Raw genomic sequence first — 23,911 nt, forward strand, 5'->3', positions numbered from 1 at the left:
CGATCAGATCAGTCCTACCGACCTGCGGTCGCCAAGCCGACCGATGGAATTACACCCAACAACACTAACAAATATAGTCAACCGACATGATCGACAAATCCCCATTCAGTTTAACCAGCCGAGCCAACCAGACCACAGAACAAAAAGTCATGAGTTCATGTCTTATGTACGCAAATTTTTTCCCTATTTCAGTAAGTAAGCGAAAACAATATAACTTTTTATTTCATTTACCGTTTATATATAAATAGGAATTTATTTGAAGAGCCTTTCATTTTATTATTCATTGTCTTCCTGCTCCACATTATATTTGTTTGGTGTGATCCAGAGGATAAATTGGAATTCATCACGTTAGAAATCAAAATTGTATTCATTCAAATTCTTACGCGGACTAATCATAAGTCAGATAAAATATTTATTTATTTATTTATTTATTTATTTTTGGATGACAGCCCATCACCGCTCAAAACGGATCATCCGTGCGCCGTCGCGCACCCGTGGGCCATGAAACTGAGTCCCGCCAGCTGGCGCTCTGGAGCGACCACGAGTAAAGCCTGACACCATCGGACCGTTCATTTTACTCCTAGGCGCCACGCGTCAGCATCGGCATCGAAGATCCTCGACGTGTGAAGCACGTGATGGTTGGCTGGGTGACGCCAGCCGGCACAATGGGGGAGCAAGTCGGCTGGCCGACCTTATCCTGTTACTCCCCCTCAGCATATACCCGCTACTTTCCCCCTCCATATAATTAATTAATTAAATTTATTTATTTTTGAATTTGAAAAAGAGGGAAAATTATAATCTTATCCTCTCGTCTCGCTCCTCATTTATTGCTCCGAGTCGCGGAGGGAGAGAGAAGTGAGAACCACCTCGAACGCCCTTTTTTTTTAATTTTAATTTATTTATTTTTATTTTTGGTTTAGGGTGAGTTTGTAATTAAATCTTTGTTTTTATTATTAATTGGATGCTTGAATCGCAGCGGAACGGCCGCTCTGCGAATCGGAATTGGGAAACAGAGGAGGAGGTGGAAGCAGGAGGAAGAAGAGAGTCGGGGATAATTTGTTCGGTGTTCGATTAAGGTAAGTTTGATTTTCGTTGTCCTGATTTTTTCCGCTCTAATTTTGTGTTTCGGGGTAGAAATTTGTGTCTGTTTTTTGGCGATTTGGGGGGAGAATGGAAGGAGATGGGATGAGATTTCTTGTTGATGGAATGGTAAGAGTGAGTGAGAGAGGAGGTTGGAGAGGGGTAGTGGGAAGGGGGAGGGTTTGGTTGGGATTTGTGGTTGATTGATTGTTTTATGTGGTGCAGCTGATCCTGTTTGATTGGGCAAGATGATGTCCAGATCGTATACGAACCTGTTAGATCTGGAGTCGGGGAATTTTCCGGCATTTGCTGGTGGAGGGTCGGGTATGGGGAAACGGCTGCCGAGGGTGATGACGGTGCCGGGGACGCTTGCGGAGCTGGAGGAAGATGAGAGGGCGAATAGTGTGACGTCCGACGTGCCATCCTCGATTGCGCAGGACCGGATCATCATCGTCGCTAACCAGCTCCCGTTACGGGCTAAGCGCCGCCCAGATGGTCGGGGATGGAGCTTCTCGTGGGATGAGAGTTCCCTCCTCCTTCAACTTAAGGACGGCTTACCGGAAGATATGGATGTCATCTACGTCGGCTCGCTTCGCGTCGAAGTCGAAGGACACGAGCAGGACGATATATCGCAAACCCTTCTTGAGCATGCGTCCCGGCTTTCCTTGAGCCTGAACTCCTGGATCGTTTTTATCATGGATTCTGCAAGCAGCAACTATGGCCGCTGTTCCACTACATGCTCCCTTTTTCGGCGGACCATGGCGGCCGTTTCGATCGATCTCTTTGGGAGGCCTATGTCCTCGCCAACAGGGTTTTCTCCCAAAAGGTCATTGAGGTCATCAATCCCGAGGATGACTATGTTTGGATTCATGATTATCATCTTATGGCCCTCCCCACTTTCCTACGCCGCCGCTTCAATCGTCTCCGGATGGGATTCTTCTTACACAGCCCATTCCCGTCATCAGAGATCTACCGCACCCTCCCGGTGCGTGAGGAGATCCTGAAAGCCCTTCTCAACTGCGACCTGATTGGGTTCCACACTTTCGACTATGCGCGCCACTTTCTCTCCTGCTGCAGCCGGATGCTGGGAATTGAATATCAGTCCAAGCGCGGCTATATAGGACTGGAGTACTTTGGTCGCACTGTGGGAATCAAGATCATGCCAGTGGGTATTCACATGGGCCAACTTCAATCGGCCCTCGCCCTGCCGGATAAAGACTGGCGAATCTCCCAACTCCAACAACAATTTGCAGGAAAGATGGTCCTTCTTGGTGTTGACGACATGGACATATTCAAAGGTATCAATCTAAAACTGCTGGCCTTTGAACAAATGCTGAAGATTCACACCAAGTGGCAGGGCAATGCTGTTCTTGTGCAGATTGTCAATCCTGCGAGAGGCAGGGGAAGGGATCTTGAAGAGATCCAGTTGGAGATTCAGCAGAGTTGCAGGAGGATCAATCAGCAGTTTGGGAATGGTGATTACAATCCTATTGTCTATATTGATCGGTCCGTATCAGTTGAAGAGAGAATATCCTACTACACAATTGCAGATTGTGTTGTGGTCACAGCAGTCAGGGATGGAATGAACCTCACGCCCTACGAATATATTGTCAGCAGACAGGGCATTACTTCTGGATCAGATTCTAATTCTGGTCCAGATGGTCCTAAGAAGAGCATGCTTGTTGTTTCTGAATTCATTGGATGCTCTCCTTCACTGAGTGGGGCTATTCGGATCAATCCATGGAACACCGAGTCCACTGCAGAGGCCATGAACGAGGCAATCTCCTTGAATGATGCAGAGAAACAAGTACGCCATGAGAAACATTACAGTTATGTCAGCACTCATGATGCTGCTTACTGGTCTAGATCCTTCATGACTGATTTAGAGAGGACATGTAAGGACCACTTCAAGAAGAGATGTTGGGGAATTGGTTTGGGTTTTGGTTTCAGAGTGGTTGCTCTTGACCCTAACTTCAGGAAGCTTAACATTGATGGCATTGTTTCTGCTTATCAGAGATCTAAGAGCCGCGCTATTTTGTTGGATTATGATGGCACTGTTATTCCCCAGATGTCCATTAACAAGGCTCCAAGTGCAGAAATTATTTCCATTCTTAACACACTTTGTGGGGATAAAAGGAATGTTGTCTTTATTGTTAGTGGCAGGGGTAAAGACAGCTTGGGGAAGTGGTTCTCTCCTTGCAAAAACCTTGGGATTGCAGCCGAGCATGGCTATCACATGAGGTAATTTAAAAGTTTCATTCGTCGTTTAGATTAACTTTCTAAATTATCCTTTTAAATCAGTATATTTTTTTAGTGTTGTTGAAAAAATTTTATAAGGTGCTTTGTTTTCTAACACCTCTTCTCTTGAGGTAATCTTGATTGAACGGTATTAGATAATCCAAATTAAGCTCTAGCTCGATTATAACAGTTTTGATGTACATAGAAATAAGAATACATTTTAGTGAATTATCTATTATTATTTCTCGAAGCTTCATGTTAACATCATCATGTATAACTTTGATGTCTGGTATAACTTTTACTTCATCCTATAATTTATTCTTGTTCCATATTTTGTAGTTTCAAGCCATTGCATTTAATGCTTTCAGGTGGAGTAGGGAAGAGGAATGGGAAACAGGCGGCCAGAGTGCTGATTTTGAATGGATGCAGATTGCTGAACCAGTCATGAAATTGTACACAGAATCAACCGATGGGTCCTCCATTGAGAAGAAAGAGAGTGCTTTGGTGTGGCACCACCAGGATGCAGACCCAGACTTTGGATCAGCTCAAGCAAAGGAGATGCTCGACCACCTCGAAAGCGTTCTAGCAAACGAACCAGTACTCGTGAAAAGTGGTCAGTTTATCGTCGAAGTCAAACCTCAGGTACAAACATTTCTCCCACGCATCAACATTTCTATGATCTATAATCAAAATTTGATATCTTTTTATTCTCATTTCAGGGCATAAGTAAAGGAATTGTTGTTGAAAAGATCTTATCCTCCATGGTTGGAAAAAATAGACGGGCGGATTTTGTGCTATGCATTGGTGATGATAGATCAGACGAGGACATGTTTGAATCCATAAGCAATTCTCTATCGAAGGATTTGGTCGCACCCCACACATCTGTGTTCGCTTGCACCGTCGGCCAAAAACCAAGCAAAGCGAGGTACTATCTTGACGACACTGTCGGGGTAACAAACATGCTTGGAGCTCTCGCAGATGTTTTCGAACCATCATTGCCTTCGTTTGATCCTAAACCAGAGTCCTCCTCCACTTGAAATATCGTTTGCTCGTTCTGTAACCACAAAAATTCAATTTTGCTGATGAATTATGGGCTTCAGGAAAGAAGATTATATAGAGATATATATAGATACTGGGATCTCTCTGGAAGTTTTGAGATATCAAGTTAACATTTGAAGCCCAAACAGGTTCAATTTCTGATTGTTAGCAGTTTTTATTCATTATAACAGATGGATGATTATCTTAGAACCTGAATAGGAGATGACATTGCCACTGAAGGAGGAGATTTCTGTTCATTAGGAGTATGTAGAATGCCTCTATTGAAATGATTTTGCTCTTCAACTTGTGCAATGGGGAGTGGAAGCTTGAGTTATTGTCAAATTATGGCATCTGGTGAGTTTTTTTATTTTTCTAACCTTTTTTTTTTGTTCTCTACAAGTAATATAGACCGCAAGCTTGTCTTTTTTTAGGAATTTTATTTCATAAATGATTAAAATTTTTTTATAGCTTTTATTAGATCTTTGATAGAACTGACCTTTGCTCTCTTTTATTATAATACGGAAAGATAGTCAGATGAAAGGGAGTATTTGTTATTAGCTTATTTTTATCTAATATTTGTTTGGAATTGGAATCAAAATCACAGTTTGCTTTTGTATTGCTAAAGCTGTAATGCAATGATAATTTTTTTTTTCCTTTTTCCTTATCAGTTGAGATTTTAGTGCAAAAACCTGTGTGATAAAGCTCTCAATTATTCATTCTTTATTCAGCTTAGAAGTTTGACGATTCAATTTAGCCGCAGGTGTTGGTGGGGTTGATGTTATGAGATAAAACGTCTTGGAAATTAAGAAGAAAAGAATATATATATATATATATATGATGGATAATGATGATTATGTTAGCCCGACAACTAATACGACGTGAAATGGTTCTATGCATGAATGTGGGAGCAATGATTTTGTTCTATAGCCAGCTTTGATTCTTTGTTTTATTCATCTTAGATCAAAAATATCCTCGAGCAGCTGTATGTGTTCTTTTCCTCCGGCAATATTTATTGTATTCATGTTCATACCATTGTGAGGGGGTATTTTGTAATTCTGATGGTAGATAAGAAATAGATAATCTAACCCCTTTTTTAATTAAATCATACCTAATAGCATCCCTACAATTAACATAGAGCCGCATTCATTCCATCATAATTCATAAATAGTCAACTTTCGGCCAAAGTCAAAAAAATAGGCTGTCATCATTCTCTAAGTTAATTGAAATCTTGCCTAGTTATTCAACTAAATTAATGCTCCCTTTGCTAAAAGAGTTAGAGGCACCCTCCCTTATTATTTACTTTACATTCTGTGCAAACATTCGAATTTATTAATTTTTGGACATTACTTGATGAGGGTATTTTTGGAATCACACATGAATTCTCATATGATTGTTAATGCAAAGAGCAAAAGATTTGTAGGACACGAGTGATGAGAAGCAGGATTTTCTGGAGAATGATTTTTTTTTTTAATAAATTGATTGATTTATAAAAAAAGAGAATTATCATTTTTTTTTCGTCCCTCGCTTGCCACGAGTCACTCCCAGGATCATGGATCTGCCTATCCCTCCCCATCATCTTCTTCCACGGCGGCAGACTCAGCTTCCCCTTCCTGAAAAACGGTCACATGATGTCGTCTTCTACTGCTATGATCCTCACTATCGTTGTCGACTGTACCCTAAAAATCACTTCCCTGTTCCACCAATCCCTCTCTTCATCACAGCTTGCCATTGCAATTAAGTTTTAAGTGTCAATTATAAACAAGAAGGCCTTCGTGGCCATTTCGTCTTCCTCCCCAACTCCGTACGTTTCACTTCATAGATGACCTTGGTTAAGCTAATGTTTAAAATCATGCAGTTAGGTATATTAATGTGTTTTCAATTTGTGAGATGAAGTGTGAGCCTTGAGGTGGTTCGAAGCATAAATCTCATAGGTTGAAAACTGTGAAGTTAAAATAATGAGATAAAAATAATGCATCAGCATCATTACTTATATTTATGTTAATGAAAGGCCTTAACATTCTAAAATGGTAAAAACTGATAAATTGCGTTTATATGAAATAATAAATTAATAAATTGCTTGAGCTTCAAAATATCTTGTAACAACATTCACAAAATAAAAATTTAATGTAAATATTAACTAATCAAGTCATCAATTAATTTGACATAAAGTATCAACAAAATAAGATGAGTTTAGTATAGCGGATTTTTTTCTCTTATTGTCCAATATTATAATATTCATATATCTAAATAAAAATATAAACAATAGTCAAAAGCAAGAGCAACAGGTGACAACAGCGGAACCAAGAGCAGCTAGTGGCTACAACAAGAGAAGTAGCTAGCAACAACAACAAAAGCAAATGCCTATAATAGAAGCAGTTTGCGGCGCTGGTGGCAAAAAATAGTAAGTACCAGGCAACAATGTTAGGAAACTTTGGGAGAGGGGAACTCGTGCGATGTGAGAATGCAATTTCATTTCATATTTAAATCATTTAATATACGAGAAAAAAACCTTAATGTGAGTGATGCGACCGTCCCTCTTGCATTGACTTGGGGCATCCAATGCAGAGGTGAGATTGCATCCCATGTGTAATTTTTTTTCGTAAACATCAACAACACCAGTGTAACAGCCTGAACTCTCACCTATCAAGGTATTGTTTATTTTGGCCTAGTGGCCTCATGGTTCTGCTTTATTGATGTAACTTTCGAAGAGGTCACTCGTTCTAGGAATGTTCAAGCTCGAGCATACTCAATTGTAGAATTTCTGTCGAAATTCTATCACTACACCAAAAGACACTTGGATGTTTAAGAGTTTGGATTTAATATAATTATGGGGTTTTACAACCAGGTTTTAGTGCTTGGATTGAATCGGTCCTGATTTTTTTTATGTTGTAGAGTCAGCTGGCCTTCTTGGGTCATTCATAGCTATCATATTATGATTTATTTATGTTTTTGAAGTTTTAGGGTTAGTTTTTTGGGTATTTTGTATTGGGATAGTAACCATCTTCTCTTCTTCATTTTTGAGTGTTGTATCCTAGGATTTCAGGTAATGTCTTGGTGTATATTGGTTTCCAAGTAGTATGCATCTTCCTCATGCCCTCCCACATCTCCCACTTTGCTTCCAAGTTTCCCTCCTTGCTGTAGTTTGAGTTTGTGTTGTCAGTTGTTGCAATTTCACATTCACTTATGTTTGTTGTAATTTTATATTTGATTTTTGTAATAAAATTTAGTTTTTCTATTATTGCTTAGTTAACTCTGGTATCATTTGTTATCAAAGCTAGTCTAATTTTATTTTTATGTTAGGGTTTCTTGCATCCACCAATACCTAATCTCCACATCCACACAAATGCTTCTCTTGGTTTATTCGTCAAACCAACCACCCAAATTTTTTCTTTCACACCTTACATGCCACCGATGAAACAATATCTAGAATCGTGAGTGAGGGGAAATGACACAATTTTATCTATGAGAAATTGACAAAAGGATATTCAAGAGCTTTTTTTGGGAGGATATGTAGTGGGAAACTTTGAACTGCAATAGAGACTCATCGCCTTCAAGAGGGGAACATCTAAAGGTGTCATACAAATTCCATCCAAATCCTCGTGATGAAGAGTCACTACACCAAACATTTGACATGAAATATTGAAAAGCCAGAATTTTGAAGTAAAAGTGAATTTATCATATTTTGACTCCCATTTGATTTCAAATGTGCTCATCAAGTGGCTCTAGTATCTTGAGTGTCAGGATATCTCACCGAACGAAATGATGAAACTAGCCTCTAGCGAGATAATAGTGCATTTTGGCGGGGGAACTTGAAGATTCTTCGACAGCCAGAAGGGAGGAGGAAAATTACTACATGGTCTAAAGTTGAAACGAGAGCTGTGGCACCAGTACCTCGTAGTTCTTTGCAGACAAAATGTTCAGATCTTAGCTTCAAAAGTGGAGAGGCAATATCCCTGGGTGACTATCACATCTTACAGGCATGGTTCAACTCTAGTTTCTTCAGTCAAAGTACACCTAGGGGAACATTGAAGCCGACCTGGCCCGAGGATACATTTGTTCAGAGTGGAGAACAGATGGGACCAATCTGCACTCCCAAATTGGTGTGATTCATGAAATGCTTTAAGTGCTCCAAATTTAGGCATATCAAATCAGACTATACATTTAATTGAATGATCTATTTCACTGAGCGGGCACAATTGAAGAAATAGCCAATGTTAAGTAGACATTGAAGGACATGAAGACACAAAGGAGTACTAACAAACAACTAATGAGTGAGAGATGCATGTGATTCATGTTGAGCCCATGAAAGATTCCCCAACGGGGTTAACAATAATTATTCTAAAAGACATTGAGTTCGCGAAAGGGACAACCCCTGTTGATGGAATTGCCAGTCATCCTCACTGACAATTCACATATTGGGTGCTTGCCACTGAATGTGGTCCAACCTGTCAGAAATAATAAGCTTGTAAGCTACTTTTAGAAGGTCATATGGAGTTTTTTGGATATTAAATTCACTTAAGCATTGTACCCATCGAAAGATGGTCGGACAAGCATGAAACACAACGTTAGAAATTGACTTAGGAGTTTGGTGGGAGATAAAATTTTACAATGACATCCAGATTCTATTAATGACGAAGAAGAGGCTTCTTATGAGTGGTTATATTTCAGCGTAGTCCAACCTATCACAGATTTCAGTCTAGTGTTATTTCTTCAAGATGAATTTCTTTATCAGATTCGCCTTGTCGCGGACGAGGAGTGCAAGAGATAAATTACATATTTAATGGCTCGGGAGTTACTTTATGAAAATCTATGTCGATACATATCTCCAACTAAGGTTGTGCCAATAGTGGATAAATACGTATGCTATTAGGATATGCTTTGGAATGACAACTTCTAAAGACTTATCGGGAGATTACATCATTTTTGTTAACTTCAACCGCGTTGACCTGATTGCTTTCTATGAGGAAGATAGAAGCTTTGGCTAATGAGACCAAAGCTCCCTCAACTCTGAAAGATTGAAGCGGGCATCCCTCCGACAGTATCGCGGGACGTCCGAAGTAGAGGTTGGTTCGCGTTTCACACTCAATTTTCATGCCTAAATTGAATCTGTCCAAGTTTTTTCAATGCCTTGGAGTTGGTCAGTTCTTTTGGGTCTCTCTTAATTATCCTATTATTATATATTTATTTTTTTGATGTTTTACGGTTAGTTTTTGAGTGTTTTGTATCGGGACATCCATCGATGTCTCTTTTTCCCTTCGAGGGCCTCAAAGTTTCAGGTAGTGCTTTGACTTCATCTTGGTCTCGATGTGGTGTGTATGTTCTACATACCCTTTCAAGTCCCTCTGCTTCGCTGCCACGCCTCCCTCCTTACTGCAATTTTATCCCGACAACAACCTTTTGTTATTTTCCTGCGTCGAGCCGTTGACAACCTTCTCAAATCGCTCCATATTGTTTTCTTGTTGCGTGGCATTGCAAAAACAATCGTCTTACTGTTTGTTGAGTGTCAATCATATTTTTCACCCTCCACACCACCTTCCAAACCCTCGTCAACCCCATTCTCTGGCACCCTTACCCCCCTAGCCTGAGTTTATGTTGTAACTTGTTGCAATTTCATAGATTTTTTGGTTGTAATTTCCTATTTAATTTCCGTTATAAAATTTGATATATCTATTATTATTCGGTCAACTCCAATATAAGTGACAGGCGCACTTCTAAACGAAATTAAGGCAGGGTGTATCCCAAGCAATGTGAGATGTATGTCTCACCCAAGATGCTCGAGACGTACATCTCTATTCAATTGAATTGTATTCAGGTTAGTCATAGTAAATTTGGAAGAGAAGTGAAATTAATTTCAATTTAAGTGTGGAGCTTGATATCGAGTTTAATTGGCATTGTTAACGGCTTTTGCTTGACGCATTTCATCACATATAATTTTCTTTAAATGACTTTTGAATCTGACAAAATTTAAATTTTTATTTCAAGCCAAATTAGTATCCACACTGGTTTCAATTTTAAGCGCAAATGTTGAATTTAGCCCATTAAATAAAGTGGATTGTTAAAATTGTAGGCCCAATTAATGTATTCTCTTTTGATTAGGAACTTTGGTAAGTTAGAGGGTTATGGACTGCCAGCCTGGTCATTTCTCAAAGATTGTTATAGACTTAGGAGTTATGGTTTAGAAAGTTGCATGGTGTTTAAGGGGCAGCTTATTTGGTGTGGTGGCGTTTTGAGGTGGACTGCCAGCTTGGTCATTTCTCAAAGATTGTCAGAGATTTAGGAGTTATGGTTTAGAAAATTGCTTGGTGTTTAAGGGGAAGCTTATTTGGTGTGGTGTCGTTTTGAAAACGCACCGCGCACTATTTCTGTTTGGGTAAACTGCGTTTTGGCAGCTTACTGCGTTTTTAAAATGTTGAAAACATCGATTTCACATTGCACCTATCTAGGTGCGGTGGCAGCTTTAAAATGTTGAAAACATCGATTTCACATCGCACCTATCTAGGTGCGGTGGCAGCTTTCCGGCTGCGGTCTTGCTTTTCCAAAAAGATAAAAATTTGTAATAGCGACAGCACCTGTATTAACCGCACATGTCTTATAAGTAGATTATTTTTAATCAGATTATCAGCAGATTATTCAGACCGCACCTGTCTTATAAGTAGATTATTTTTAATCAGATTATTAGCAGATTATTCAATAATCCGTAGCTGCTCCAAAAAGACGCAAAGTAAATTTCCTTTTAAAATAATTAGCATAATACTTAAAATGGAATTATTTTCGTTATTTTCTCACTATGATGGAAATGTTAGGATCAAGAGATAATCTTCATTGTGGAAGATGACATTGCATTCTTCTAGATATTTGCAACTACATTTAGGTTGTGACATCAAACACTAATGCATATGGATAAAACAATCCACATTGGAAGAGATGAACCTTCCAATATGAAGCTTAAAAAACAAAATCAGAAAAAAAAAAGGACCAAATTTCCTTAAAATGAAGGCTATAATCTCTGAAATGTAAGGCAAAAATTATTAGTTAGCCAATACATAATTGTGGCCCATCATCTAGATATTCCTTTTAAATAACATAATCCCTGCCTCCAACATATAGCTCTAATCTCTTGGTTTCTAAATCAATATAACGCACTAAATTCCTCAACCTAACTTTTGAAAAAAGATTCGCCTCCACTTGATTTCTTGTCTTCATAAACATATATTAATTAAAATGCAATATTTTTTTTTTTTAACTTATTTTGTATTTGAAAATAAATAAATTTTTTTTTTAACTTATTTTGTATTTGAAAATAAATTATCTGAATGATTTAGAAGTTTGAAAATTCATGTTTGTTTTTTGTTTAATTACATATACAGTCAAATACTGTAATTAAAAATTAAAAATAATCATTGTTAAAATTTGTGATGCTCACTTGACATGTGACGCTTCACTATTAGATTCCGGATGCATCTGGAGTCATGACATAATATTTCTTCCATAAATGCCAGAAGTTTGATTCTATGATTTATAAACAAATAAGAATTGAGTGATATGAATTCATATATTCCAAAATAATATTATTTATTTTTATTATTAGTACATTCAAAACATTTTAAAATATTTTTAATATTTTTTAATACTATCGGGTTGAATTTTTTAATATTGAACTTCTCCTATTTAGTATTTTATCCATTATTTTAAATCTATTTATTTTTTTTTTTATAATATGAATAAAACCAAAGTTAAATTTAATTTAATTTTTTTTTTGCATCAAGTATTAGCTTTTTTGATGTGGGAGGAAATTTTGAATCAATGGGACCATCATTTCGTGGGTACTTATAAAAAATGTCATTTTTGGTCACATTCTAAGAGAACTAAATTTCGTAGTATTGAATATTAGTGTCATGATTTTGATTAATGTAGATTATAACTTTGAATTTGTAGTAGTGATGGAATAAAGAAATATAAATTTGGGACAATTTTATCTTAAGGTTAGATAAAACACTTAAAAATTGTTAGACCATTAGTTTAAAGGTATAATTTTGGACTCTATTCATGGTATTACTTTATGGAGAATATGATTGCCAAGTGTGATTGTGGGTCTAAAGACATCACCTTTTTGTTGGAAAATTCACATGCGTTGAAGTGATGATAGGTGCTTGCAAAGCCAATGACTATTGGTTGGGGCCTAGCTTTCCTCCACATTGAGGTGGGTTCGAATGAGCACTAACATTTAGGCCAAGCCAATATTTATTCGAGTTTGAATTGGGCTTATTTTGTTGGTGATTGTTAACCAACTTTAATCAATTTAAACCTAAAATTTGTAAGGCTTTGAGTCAGTTAAAACCTGAGGTTGTTAAGGACTAAGTCTCTTAATGGCTCAAAGTTTCCCGGTCAAAAGAATGTTGTTATCTACTCGCCCAAAGAGCTTGTTAGCAAACAAGACTATCTTCCGAGAGAACACTTTGAGCGTATTTCCTCTCTATTTAAAGTTAGTATAAAATTTTTTATCGATAGTGAAAAATTAATTATAAATCAAATTCATCTACTAAGAATGTGCTACAAGTATAAGTCTTATATTTTCTATATAAGAGAACTATATACCTAATTTATCCATATTAATTTTAATGCACAATTATAAATAGGGGATCATAAGTCATGAGTCAGGATATCAAATCTATATTATAATCCCTTAATTATGTTCGAATTTTATTTTATTGATTTATATTAGACTCTCTCATGGATTCTTTCTAAAATTTCTCTAATTGAATTATCATTGTAGCTCAATTTGATTCAACACTCTCTGTGTAAGAGATATAATTATGACTTCTCTTGATATTAATCAAGAAGAATAACTCAAATTCAATCTACCATCTTATCCTTTATAATATTCAGGTTTGATCCATTTCTCTACTAAAATTTTGATATTTTTGTATGAAAAAATTTAAGTCCAACAATATATTTTGCATGGTGAATGTGAATGCAAAGAACAAGATAATGGAGTGTGTAGACGATAGGTAAACATATGTGTACAAGGAGTGACCTAATGACTATATAATATTCAATTAATTTGTAAAAATATAGTGATCAAGAAAAATTTCAATGTTATTCTAGCTCTATTCTCTTAGGATTGAATCAATCATATCTTTAAGACATTGAAGCTACAACAACCATGAAGTTATGGCCTCTGCTCTTTTTAATATTGAGTTATCTTCTATAAGAAACAACAAACATAATCCTCTATCCCTCATCGCTCAACAAAGTGTTAAAATGAATTTACAAATCCTTTATAAATAGGCTATGTCCTATAACCCTCACAAAAGTTTAGAATGATTGTTTTGAATATGTATAAAGGGGAAGCCAATTGACTCAGTCGTGTCACTAGCTTTGATCAACAATATGTATGCTTGTTGTTAGTACTGTAGTGAAGTGTCAGTTCAACTTCATCACTGTAAGGAGCGTACCATTGCAATTTTTCTCTTGTAATCTTTGGATAACACTTGATTTTTTAATTCAAATGCAATTGTATCATATAATTTATCTATGCTCCAAAAACAAATTCTCATGCTCTATGAATCCTCAAATTAAAGTCGAGCAGTGTCAAAGTGGCTGATTACAAACAAGCAATTTTTGATGTTATCCAGTGCATTCATTCGATATACAACAATGATTCATACAATATCATGATCCAATTATCACTCCTTTCTAAATTTCAATCAAGGAAACAAAATGAGCACAAAATTGCTCTAAAATAATCATTAGCATATAAATATAATGCCAACCTTCATCCTTCTTATTTTCTATGTAAACTTTATTTTATATCTTCCTCAAGTACTATGATAAGCTTCATTTGCATCTATAAACCCAATTAAGTTCAATGTCTACAACATTACTATGGTAGAGAAAATGATAAATAAGAATATAATCAATTCAAAATTAAAATTTTTATTACAATTATACCCTTTAGATTAACTAATTCTAAATAACAAATAATATTATAATTTATTTCGATTTTTAAATATATTTTTTTAAAATCTTATCTCAAGTGTAAATTTTGTACTGTTTTTGGGTCAAGTGAACAGTGACACCTCTTATCTATTATTGTGAATAATTAAAACCTTCACTTACCAAATTATGTGATCAAACTTTCAAAATCGTGCCACAATGCCTCCCACGAATGCAACACAAACGCAAATAATAATAATAATTATTATTATAACCATTAAACTAAATGGATGACTACTGATGCAGTCGCCCTCCTCACAGCATCATTGTGAGATATGAGAAGATATTGCATCCGGCGTCTGGTTGCAGGTTACGTTCGGATATTAGACACGATACACCTGAAATCTTCGGGTGAGATTGCTCTTGCGTCCAGACTCCGGACGTAATATTTTTTTCGCCAGATAGACAATACGTGACAAATAAATATTTATTATTATGATTTCTTTTATTTTTATTTAATTTAATTTTATTTTTTTTGCAGAACGTTCCCTAGCTCTAGTTATGCTCCTGTAAAATGACTATTATACTAGAAAATCAGTCGTGATGAAAAGGTTTTGTTTTATTTATTTTTTTTTTTTATAATTACATATACAACACTAAAAATATTGTGATTTTCGAATTTTTTACTGAGGTGATTTTTTTGAACTGTTTAGCAAATGCATTTACGTGTCTATGAATATTATAGGTGTGAGTCAAGCTGGTTCGTGAGCTCACTCAACCTCGGCTCGATAAGAGGCTCATGAATGTAGCTTGATGAGCGAACAAGCGAAGCTCAAACTAGCCCCGACTTCACTCGTTAGCTTGTGAGCCGGCTCGTTTTAAAAAATATTAGTATGAAATATATTTAAAATATACTAAATATAACAATTTTATCTTTAAAAATAATAAATAGTTTAAAAAATAGTATTTTACATATTTTTATTTTGTGATTTCTTATTATTCATCTTCTAATTGTTTATTATATATATCATTTTATTATAAAGCTACCTTAAATTAATATTATTTTTCTCTTTTACCATAAACAAGCCGGATCGAACTCAAGCTCGAAGACTTAAGTTAGAGCCTGATAAAATTAATCAAGCTCCAGCTCAAGTCAAGGGTGACTTGAGCTCGACTCGACTCGTTTACACCCCTAGTCATGATCAAACTTTTAGGTGACAACAATCAAACAAGAGCAATTGAGAAACAATTATTAGATGATAGTCAACGGACAACAACGAAGGTCGGATAAAGATGAATCTGTCGGGCGATGATGTTTAAATGACGGTGACTAACCAATGGTGGATGAGTGATGACAATCATATGATAGTGGTTGTTGGCAATAATCGCCAATGTTAAAGCAATAAGATGAAAAGAAAAATTTATGATGGATGTTGAAAGCGTGTTGTACCAAAGATGAAAGTTCACCAAAAGGCAAAGGAGAACCACCTCAAAGAAATGAATAGAGGGTGGTTAGATGAGAAGATTGGAGCATCCATTGGTGAAAATGCTTCATTTTCCTTGATCATATAAGAAAAATAGCAATAGATATAACGGTCCCTTATATATTGATTGGTTTTGGGCTTAGTAGAATAAGTGCTTGATCATATTATTGAACATTAGGTAAGGAGGAATGTGATGGTGCTATCACTTCAAATGAGGCCATGAATGTGAACAATGATTTTTATGCAATATATTAAGAGTCAAGGAAAAGAGAAAGAAATTCTCTCTTAGGAGCTTAATAAAATGTCAAAGCCAAGAGACCCCACTATCACATCAAAAAAAGACCATTTAAGATATGTGTAATTATGGAGCATACAGGTATTGCCATGGGCTCCATAAAAAATGAAAAGCAAGTGTTATATGATACTATCCATACCAGATTCATCTTTCTTAAGCATATCTGAGATGTGATATGATTTCAAAAGATGAATTGACATGATAGCTTGTAAACACGTAATTATCTTGACTATATCAACTATTTTTTTTCTTTTCCGCTCGCCTAAAAAGGACAAAAAAAATCATCTTATTTTTTCTTCAGCAAGTAATGATATCGCACCCATATGAAGTTCTAACCATCTATCAGAAGAAAAAAAAAACGAATTAAACTTATAGAATTCTCAAAAACTTCTATAATTTCTTCCGAAAGCAGATGATTACTCATCCGCCTCTCAGATTCTATAAGAAACCAGAACATGAAGGAAAATCCAAAAAGACATTTCGAGAACCGATTTGATTCTATCTCTGTCCATTCCGTTTGATGAAAACGCTCCCAAAGGAATCTCTCAAGTGAACAAATCACACCATCTTCAAAACGTAGATAGTTGGGTTTAGGGTTTAGGGCATCTAGTACAATGCCACCTCGCCACCTTTCAGCCCTTCACCCCTGCTATACGTTCTTTCTTTTATGTGAAGAATAAATATTAATACACTACGACAAAGGAGAACCACCTCGAAGAAATGAATAGAGGGTGGTTAGATGAGAAGATTGGAGCATCCATTGGTGAAGATGCTTCATTTTCCTTGATCATATAAGAAAAATAGCAATAGATATAACGGTCCCTTATACATTGATTGGTTTTGGGCTTAGTAGAATAAGTGCTTGATCATATTATTGAACATTAGGTAAGGAGGAATGTGATTGTGCTATCACTTCAAATGAGGCCATGAATGTGAACAATGATTTTTATGCAATATATTAAGAGTCAAGGAAAAGAGAAAGAAATTCTCTCTTAGGAGCTTAATAAAATGTCAAAGCCAAGAGACCCCACTATCACATCAAAAAAAGACCATTTAAGATATGTGTAATTATGGAGCATACAGGTATTGCCATGGGCTCCATAAAAAATGAAAAGCAAGTGTTATATGATACTATCCATACCAGATTCATCTTTCTTAAGCATATCTGAGATGTGATATGATTTCAAAAGATGAATTGAGATGATAGCTTGTAAATACATAATTATCTTGAATATTTCAACTATTTTTTTTTTCTTTTTCGCTTGCCTCGCACCCATATGAAGTTCTAACCATCTATCAGAAGAAGAAAAAACAAATTTCTCAAAAAATTCTATAATTTCTTCACGAAGCAGATGATTACTCATCCGTCTCTCAGATTCTATAAGAAGCCAGAACATGGAGGAAAATCCAAAAAGACATTTCGAGAATCGATTTGATTCTACCTTTGTCCATTCCGTTTAACGAAAATGCTCCCAAAGGATCGATCTCTCAAGTGAACAAATCACACCATCTTCAAAACGTAGATAGTTGGGTTTAGGGTTTAGGGCATCTAGTACAATGCCACCTCGCCACCTTTCAGCCCTTCACCCCCTGCTAAACGTTCTTTCTTTTATGTAAATAATAAATATGATTACACAACTACGTTAGGTGATGGCAGATTGTACATATACATCATCTACCTAATTAATTTTAATTCTAAGAAACTAAAAAAATATTACTAATTTGGTCGAGAAATCATCTGGACCCTCCATTTCGCTTCCCTTCCTCCGATACGTACACCTCGCATTGGATCGAAGTTTTCCCCACCCTGAAACCCGGCACCACCGTAAACGCAACGGTGCAGCCTGCCGGGGAAGCCGTCGGCAAATTCGGTTTGGGAGTCCGCCGGCGATGACAGGGTTTCTAATTGTTTAGGGCTTTTGAGATAAGATTGCTTTAGCATAGACAGATGCTTGAGCTCCGATACAACAGCCTGGTCTGAAGCCTGAATGGTGTCTGGATCGTAGGGCGATTCCGCGACCTGGAGCTGAGCATAGGCAGCTTTAATGGCGGAAACGCTCGCGAATATATTGGCGAGAAGAGAATCTACCTCTAACTCATTTCTGTTGTTGCCGCTGCTGCTACTGCTGGCTGATTCATCCAGCTTAGGCTTCTCCTTAGGATTACAATCGGTGGAAATACGGGAATCTATGAACCCCGATAGATTGGACTTCAGCTTCTGGTTATAGCTTTCTTCATCGAACACACCGGAGAAGGTGGCAGTCCGGCGGTGGCGGAAGATCTTGGTGACCGTCCTGGTGAGGGAGCCAAGCCTAGTGGCCGGCGAGGGCTTCGTGGTTTCCATGGCTGCTTCGCTTCTGTTGCAGGGAAGGCCATAAAAATATGGGATTACGGAGGCGAAAGAAGGATTCCCAACGTTCCCGGCTTTAACTTAAATAATTATTATAGAATTAAAGTAAAAAATTAAAAAAAAAAGTTAAAATATTCCATTCAGGCATAAAAATAAAGCATTGTAATATATATTTGAGTACATAAGATGTACGCAGGGGAGTTATATCCGAGTTATACTCTCTGTAACCTCCGTGTAATTCCCTTGTAACTTTCGTGTAACTTATTTGTACCCATGAAACTACAGAAGTACAAAGAGGTTATAGGGGAGTTACAGAGAGGTATAACCCCGATATAACTCTCCTGTACCCCCTGAATAACCCCTGGACGTACCCATCGCTGCATACGTCTTATATACACAAATTTTTTCCCTGCTGCGACTGCGAGTGTTTTAGTTTATTAAATTAGGAGGGATTTGCATTCATACCACTTCAATATTTGCATACATACCATCTTACTTTGCATAAAAAAGATGATATTACAAATGCAAATAAAATAAAATTTAAGTGATAGATATGTAAATACATAGGAGTTTGGTGGTATCTTATTTAAATGCCCATTAAGACTTATATCTGTAGAAAACTGGTGAAATGTTAACATCTGAACGCAGCTCCGTTTAAAAAAGCATATAAAAATAAAAGAGAATATTGTGCACCGAACCAGTCGGATTTGTTTGACTTATCAGCAACAAGAAGAAATGCAAAAATGTATTTTGACATTAGGCCTCTAATAAGAACATAAGTAATTCATGAACTATAGTTAGCAAAATTGAAAGTCAATAAATTAGTGAACTTTCATGCATTACTACTTTTCTTAAATTAAAACTGACAATTGGATGTACATAAATGAGGGGGGTGGTCCAATCCAACAACATTAGTGAAGGTGATGTGAATTCAAATCTCAACAAATGAAGCGAGAATATTACGTGTAGAGTCCTAATACAGCCGAACATAAAATACGAGTACAACCAATACAAATCGTACAATAGATACACTCGTATCAATTGTCTGTCCGGATGTTATTTTACGTTTGAATTCCGCACATAAGATTTTTTTTCCAACAATTGACATGATAATTCAAGAAAAAGTTTCTCATATACCGACCATCGAAAAGTAAAATAGACGGCTTGGACTGATTCTTATATCAGAATGGCAAGAATTGATTCAAACTTATTCACTTGAAACAATATAACTTCTCAAACACATGTGATTTAAGAACAGTTATCTCTTTTATGGAAAATAGAATTATTAGATTCATTACATTACTTGGCAGGCGAGAAGACAGGCTATCATGACCATGACCAAGAGCATTTACATACATAGCACCCAATTCCTGTGTATTTACAAGCTAACACCTTTACATTTATGGCACTTAAAAAAATATCAATATTTTAACTTTTAAAAAGTGAAAAGCACTTTTTTTATAATGCGTGCAATACATATGAATTGAATGGTTTGTATGTAAATCTTCGAATAATAAAGGCATAACTGGAAAACCAAAGCAATCAGAGGGTAGTAATTTTTTATTAAGGAAATAATTTATAATGTGTGCAATTTAAATTATGGTAGTCATAGTAATAATTTTCTTTAAATGCTTGGACGCGTATCTCTCACAGCAAGTCGATTCACGATAAGCATATTTTGCACATCTATATTCCCTTCTCCAATAAGACTCTGACGCTCATTAATTGATGTAAAATAACTACTAAAATTAAATGATACTATTTTATATTATATTTGATGCATCATTAACAAACTTTTATCATGTTGGATGTAATTTTAAGTTTCTCATATACCGACCATCGAAAAGTAATATAGACGGCTTGGACTGATTCTTATATCAGAATGGCAAGAATTGATTCAAACTTATTCACCGCCTCGAGAAGAACCTAATAATATCAAAGTTGGGCCAATTCGGGTCCAATCAAGTCAATGAAGCACATTTGGAGGATTTAAAGTTTGGTTAATCTGAGTACAATCAAGCCCAGATCAAAACATTGAAACACATTTAGAGGCTTTGTATCATTAATTGAATGATCAAATAAACTCCACATTTAACGTATTTATATAACTTCTCAAACACATGTGATTTAAGAAAAGTTCTCTCTTTTATGGAAAATAGAATTATTAGATTCATTGCATTGCTTGGCAGGCGAGAAGACAGGCTATCATGACCATGACCAAGAACCTTTACATACATAGCATTCCTGTGTATTTACAAGCTAACACCTTTACATTTATGGCACTTAAAAAAATATCAATATTTTAACTTTTAAAAAGTGAAAAGCACTTTTTTTATAATGCGTGCAATACATATGAATTGAATGGTTTGTATGTAAATCTTCCAATAATAAAGGCATAACTGGAAAACCAAAGCAATCAGAGGGTAGTAATTTTTTATTAAAGAAATAATTTATAATGTGTGCAATTTAAATTATGGTAGTCATAGTAATAATTTTCTTTAAATGCTTGGACGCGTATCTCTCACAGCAAGTCGATTGAGTCGGTTCAATAATATTTTGCACATCTATATTCCCTTCTCCAAGAAGACTCTGATGCTCATTAACTGATGTAAAATAACTACTAAAATTAAATGATACTATTTTATATTATATTTGATGCATCATTAACAAACTTTTATCATGCATGAATATCAATACATTTTTTATAAGAATTTTTCCTATCAAATTCAAGAACACCCAGGATCCTGGATTTCAGCGAGTTTATCATTAAACTGAAAGCCTCGAGAAGAAGAACCTAATAATATCAAAGTTGGGCCAATTCGGGCCCAATCAAGTCAATGAAGCACATTTGGAGAATTTAAAGTTTGTTTAATCTGGGTACAATCAAGCCCAGATCAAAATATTGAAACATATTTAGAGGCTTTGTATCATTAACTGAATGATCAAATAAACTCCACATTTAACGTATTTACAGTCAAATTGTACGTCTGAGCGAGAGGAATCCAACAAATCTAATATTGCTAAATTTTGAGTTCATTTAGGCATTCATATTGTCAGAAAATCATCTATGATCAAGGTGAATTAATATGAACAGTCCGATCAAGCAGTCATGCAAGTTACACTACAAATGACCAAATTGATCCTCCCCAAAAGCTTATCAATAAACCATGAATCTTCACTTGGAAGGGGAAGAGGATATGAGAAAATTCATAGCCTGTTCTGTACTCCAAAGACCTGGAGATAATTTTTCGCTTCTGTAGCCACAAACTATGACTTTTGTGGTCAACTACTATTGTTAAAACTATCGAATTCGACGTTTGTTGCCAACTATTATTATGGTCTAACACTATTGTTAAAACTACCAAGTACAGCATCTGTTACCAACCACAACAGTTAAAAGTTTCAACTATGATCTATATGACCAACTACTTTTATTACAGTTTACAACTACTGCCTTTGTGGCAAAGTGTAGTATTTACAACCATCAACTACAACATTTATTAAAGTTATCGAGTATGACCTTTGTTGCCAACGATTATTGTGATCAACTATTGTTAAAGGTACCAACTATGACCTTTTTTACAATCTACTATTGTTACTACTTGCAACTATGATCTATGTGGTCAACTACTGCTATTACAGCTTACAACTACTGTCTCTATGGCCAAATGTCGCCGCAAAACTTCTGGAACACAACAATATTAAATAACAATGATAATGTTTTTATTTATTATTAAAAAATCGAAATGGCCCAATCAAGTCAATGAAGCACATTTGGAGAATTTAAAGTTTGTTTAATCTGGGTACAATCAAGCCCAGATCAAAATATTGAAACATATTTAGAGGCTTTGTATCATTAACTGAATGATCAAATAAACTCCACATTTAACGTATTTACAGTCAAATTGTACGTCTGAGCGAGAGGAATCCAACAAATCTAATATTGCTAAATTTTGAGTTCATTTAGGCATTCATATTGTCAGAAAATCATCTATGATCAAGGTGAATTAATATGAACAGTCCGATCAAGCAGTCATGCAAGTTACACTACAAATGACCAAATTGATCCTCCCCAAAAGCTTATCAATAAACCATGAATCTTCACTTGGAAGGGGAAGAGGATATGAGAAAATTCATAGCCTGTTCTGTACTCCAAAGACCTGGAGATAATTTTTCGCTTCTGTAGCCACAAACTATGACTTTTGTGGTCAACTACTATTGTTAAAACTATCGAATTCGACGTTTGTTGCCAACTATTATTATGGTCTAACACTATTGTTAAAACTACCAAGTACAGCATCTGTTACCAACCACAACAGTTAAAAGTTTCAACTATGATCTATATGACCAACTACTTTTATTACAGTTTACAACTACTGCATTTGTGGCAAAGTGTAGTATTTACAACCATCAACTACAACATTTATTAAAGTTATCGAGTATGACCTTTGTTGCCAACGATTATTGTGATCAACTATAGTTAAAGGTACCAACTATGGCCTTTTTAACAATCTACTATTGTTACTAGTTGCAACTATGATCTATGTGGTCAACTGCTGCTATTACAGCTTACAACTACTGTTTCTATGGCCAAATGTCGTTATTGCAACCACCAACTACAACATTTGTGGCTAATTACTATTGTCACAATTCCCAACTATATTCGTTGCGGCTGATTGGTGCTCTTGCAACCACTTATAGCCTTCGTGGCTAATTATTACAGTTCCCAACTATAACCTATGTGGCCCGCTATAGCTCTTGCAACAACCAATTACAATATTTATGGCTAACTACTATTGCCATTGCTTCTAACTACGACTTCTGTGATAACTGCCGCTATTGTAGCAACCCATTGTTGCCTTTGCGACCAACTATTACTATCATAATTTTTAACTATAGTCAACTACAGCCTTAATGACAAATTGCTACCTTTGCAGACATCAATTATAATCTTTATGACCAACTACTATAATTACAACTTCCAACTACGGCTTATGTGGCTAACTACTACTATTACAGCTTCCAACTACGATCTTTGTGGCCAACTATTGTTTGTGCAACGGCCAACTATAACCTTTGTAGCAACTAACAATGGCGTTAACTAACAACAACATTTATAGCCAAATATTATTATTATATTCAATAATCACATTTCTTGTAGCCCGACTATGATTATTATAACTAATTATTATAATCAACTTTGTAATTCCAACTTTTTTGATTCAGAAGAAAAGTAGAAATGTACATTTACAATTACATAATTCCAATTTTTTTGATACAAGAAAATTAGAAATGGACATTCTCGTACTTCTTTTTTTTTATCACAAAAATATAGTGTCTCCCACTACTTTTCTTTTATTTGAGTGTGTATTGAATTTTCATGCAATGCTAAGACGTTAAATTATCACTCTGCCGCCGTAAAAGTTTTGGAACACAACAATATTAAATAATAATAATAATGTTTTTATTTATTATTAAAAAATCGAAATG

At 35.8% G+C, this 23,911-nt stretch overlaps 2 protein-coding genes across 2 annotated transcripts; one reads left to right on the top strand and one right to left on the bottom strand.

Annotated features, from left to right (window-relative positions):
* The first annotated feature begins 876 nt into the window (after positions 1-876).
* Positions 877-4,792, top strand: LOC110038718 (probable alpha,alpha-trehalose-phosphate synthase [UDP-forming] 7). The gene is given in 5 exon segments (XM_020743612.1): positions 877-1,076; positions 1,306-1,725; positions 1,728-3,321; positions 3,687-3,960; positions 4,038-4,792. Coding segments are annotated over 4 exon segments (2,583 nt in total). The 5' UTR covers positions 877-1,076; positions 1,306-1,328; the 3' UTR covers positions 4,356-4,792.
* Positions 4,793-17,788: 12,996 nt separating this feature from the next.
* Positions 17,789-18,796, bottom strand: LOC110038719. Its single transcript, XM_020743614.1, has 4 exons — positions 18,793-18,796; positions 18,614-18,700; positions 18,161-18,501; positions 17,789-18,097 (listed from the first exon to the last, which is right to left on the bottom strand). Exons 1-4 carry the CDS (start codon positions 18,794-18,796, stop codon positions 17,789-17,791), a joined length of 741 nt encoding a protein of 246 aa, XP_020599273.1.
* Between the last annotated feature and the right edge of the window lie 5,115 nt (positions 18,797-23,911).

This window comes from Phalaenopsis equestris, unplaced genomic scaffold, assembly GCF_001263595.1.
Source record: "Phalaenopsis equestris unplaced genomic scaffold, ASM126359v1 Scaffold233627, whole genome shotgun sequence".
Lineage (NCBI taxonomy): Eukaryota > Viridiplantae > Streptophyta > Magnoliopsida > Asparagales > Orchidaceae > Phalaenopsis > Phalaenopsis equestris.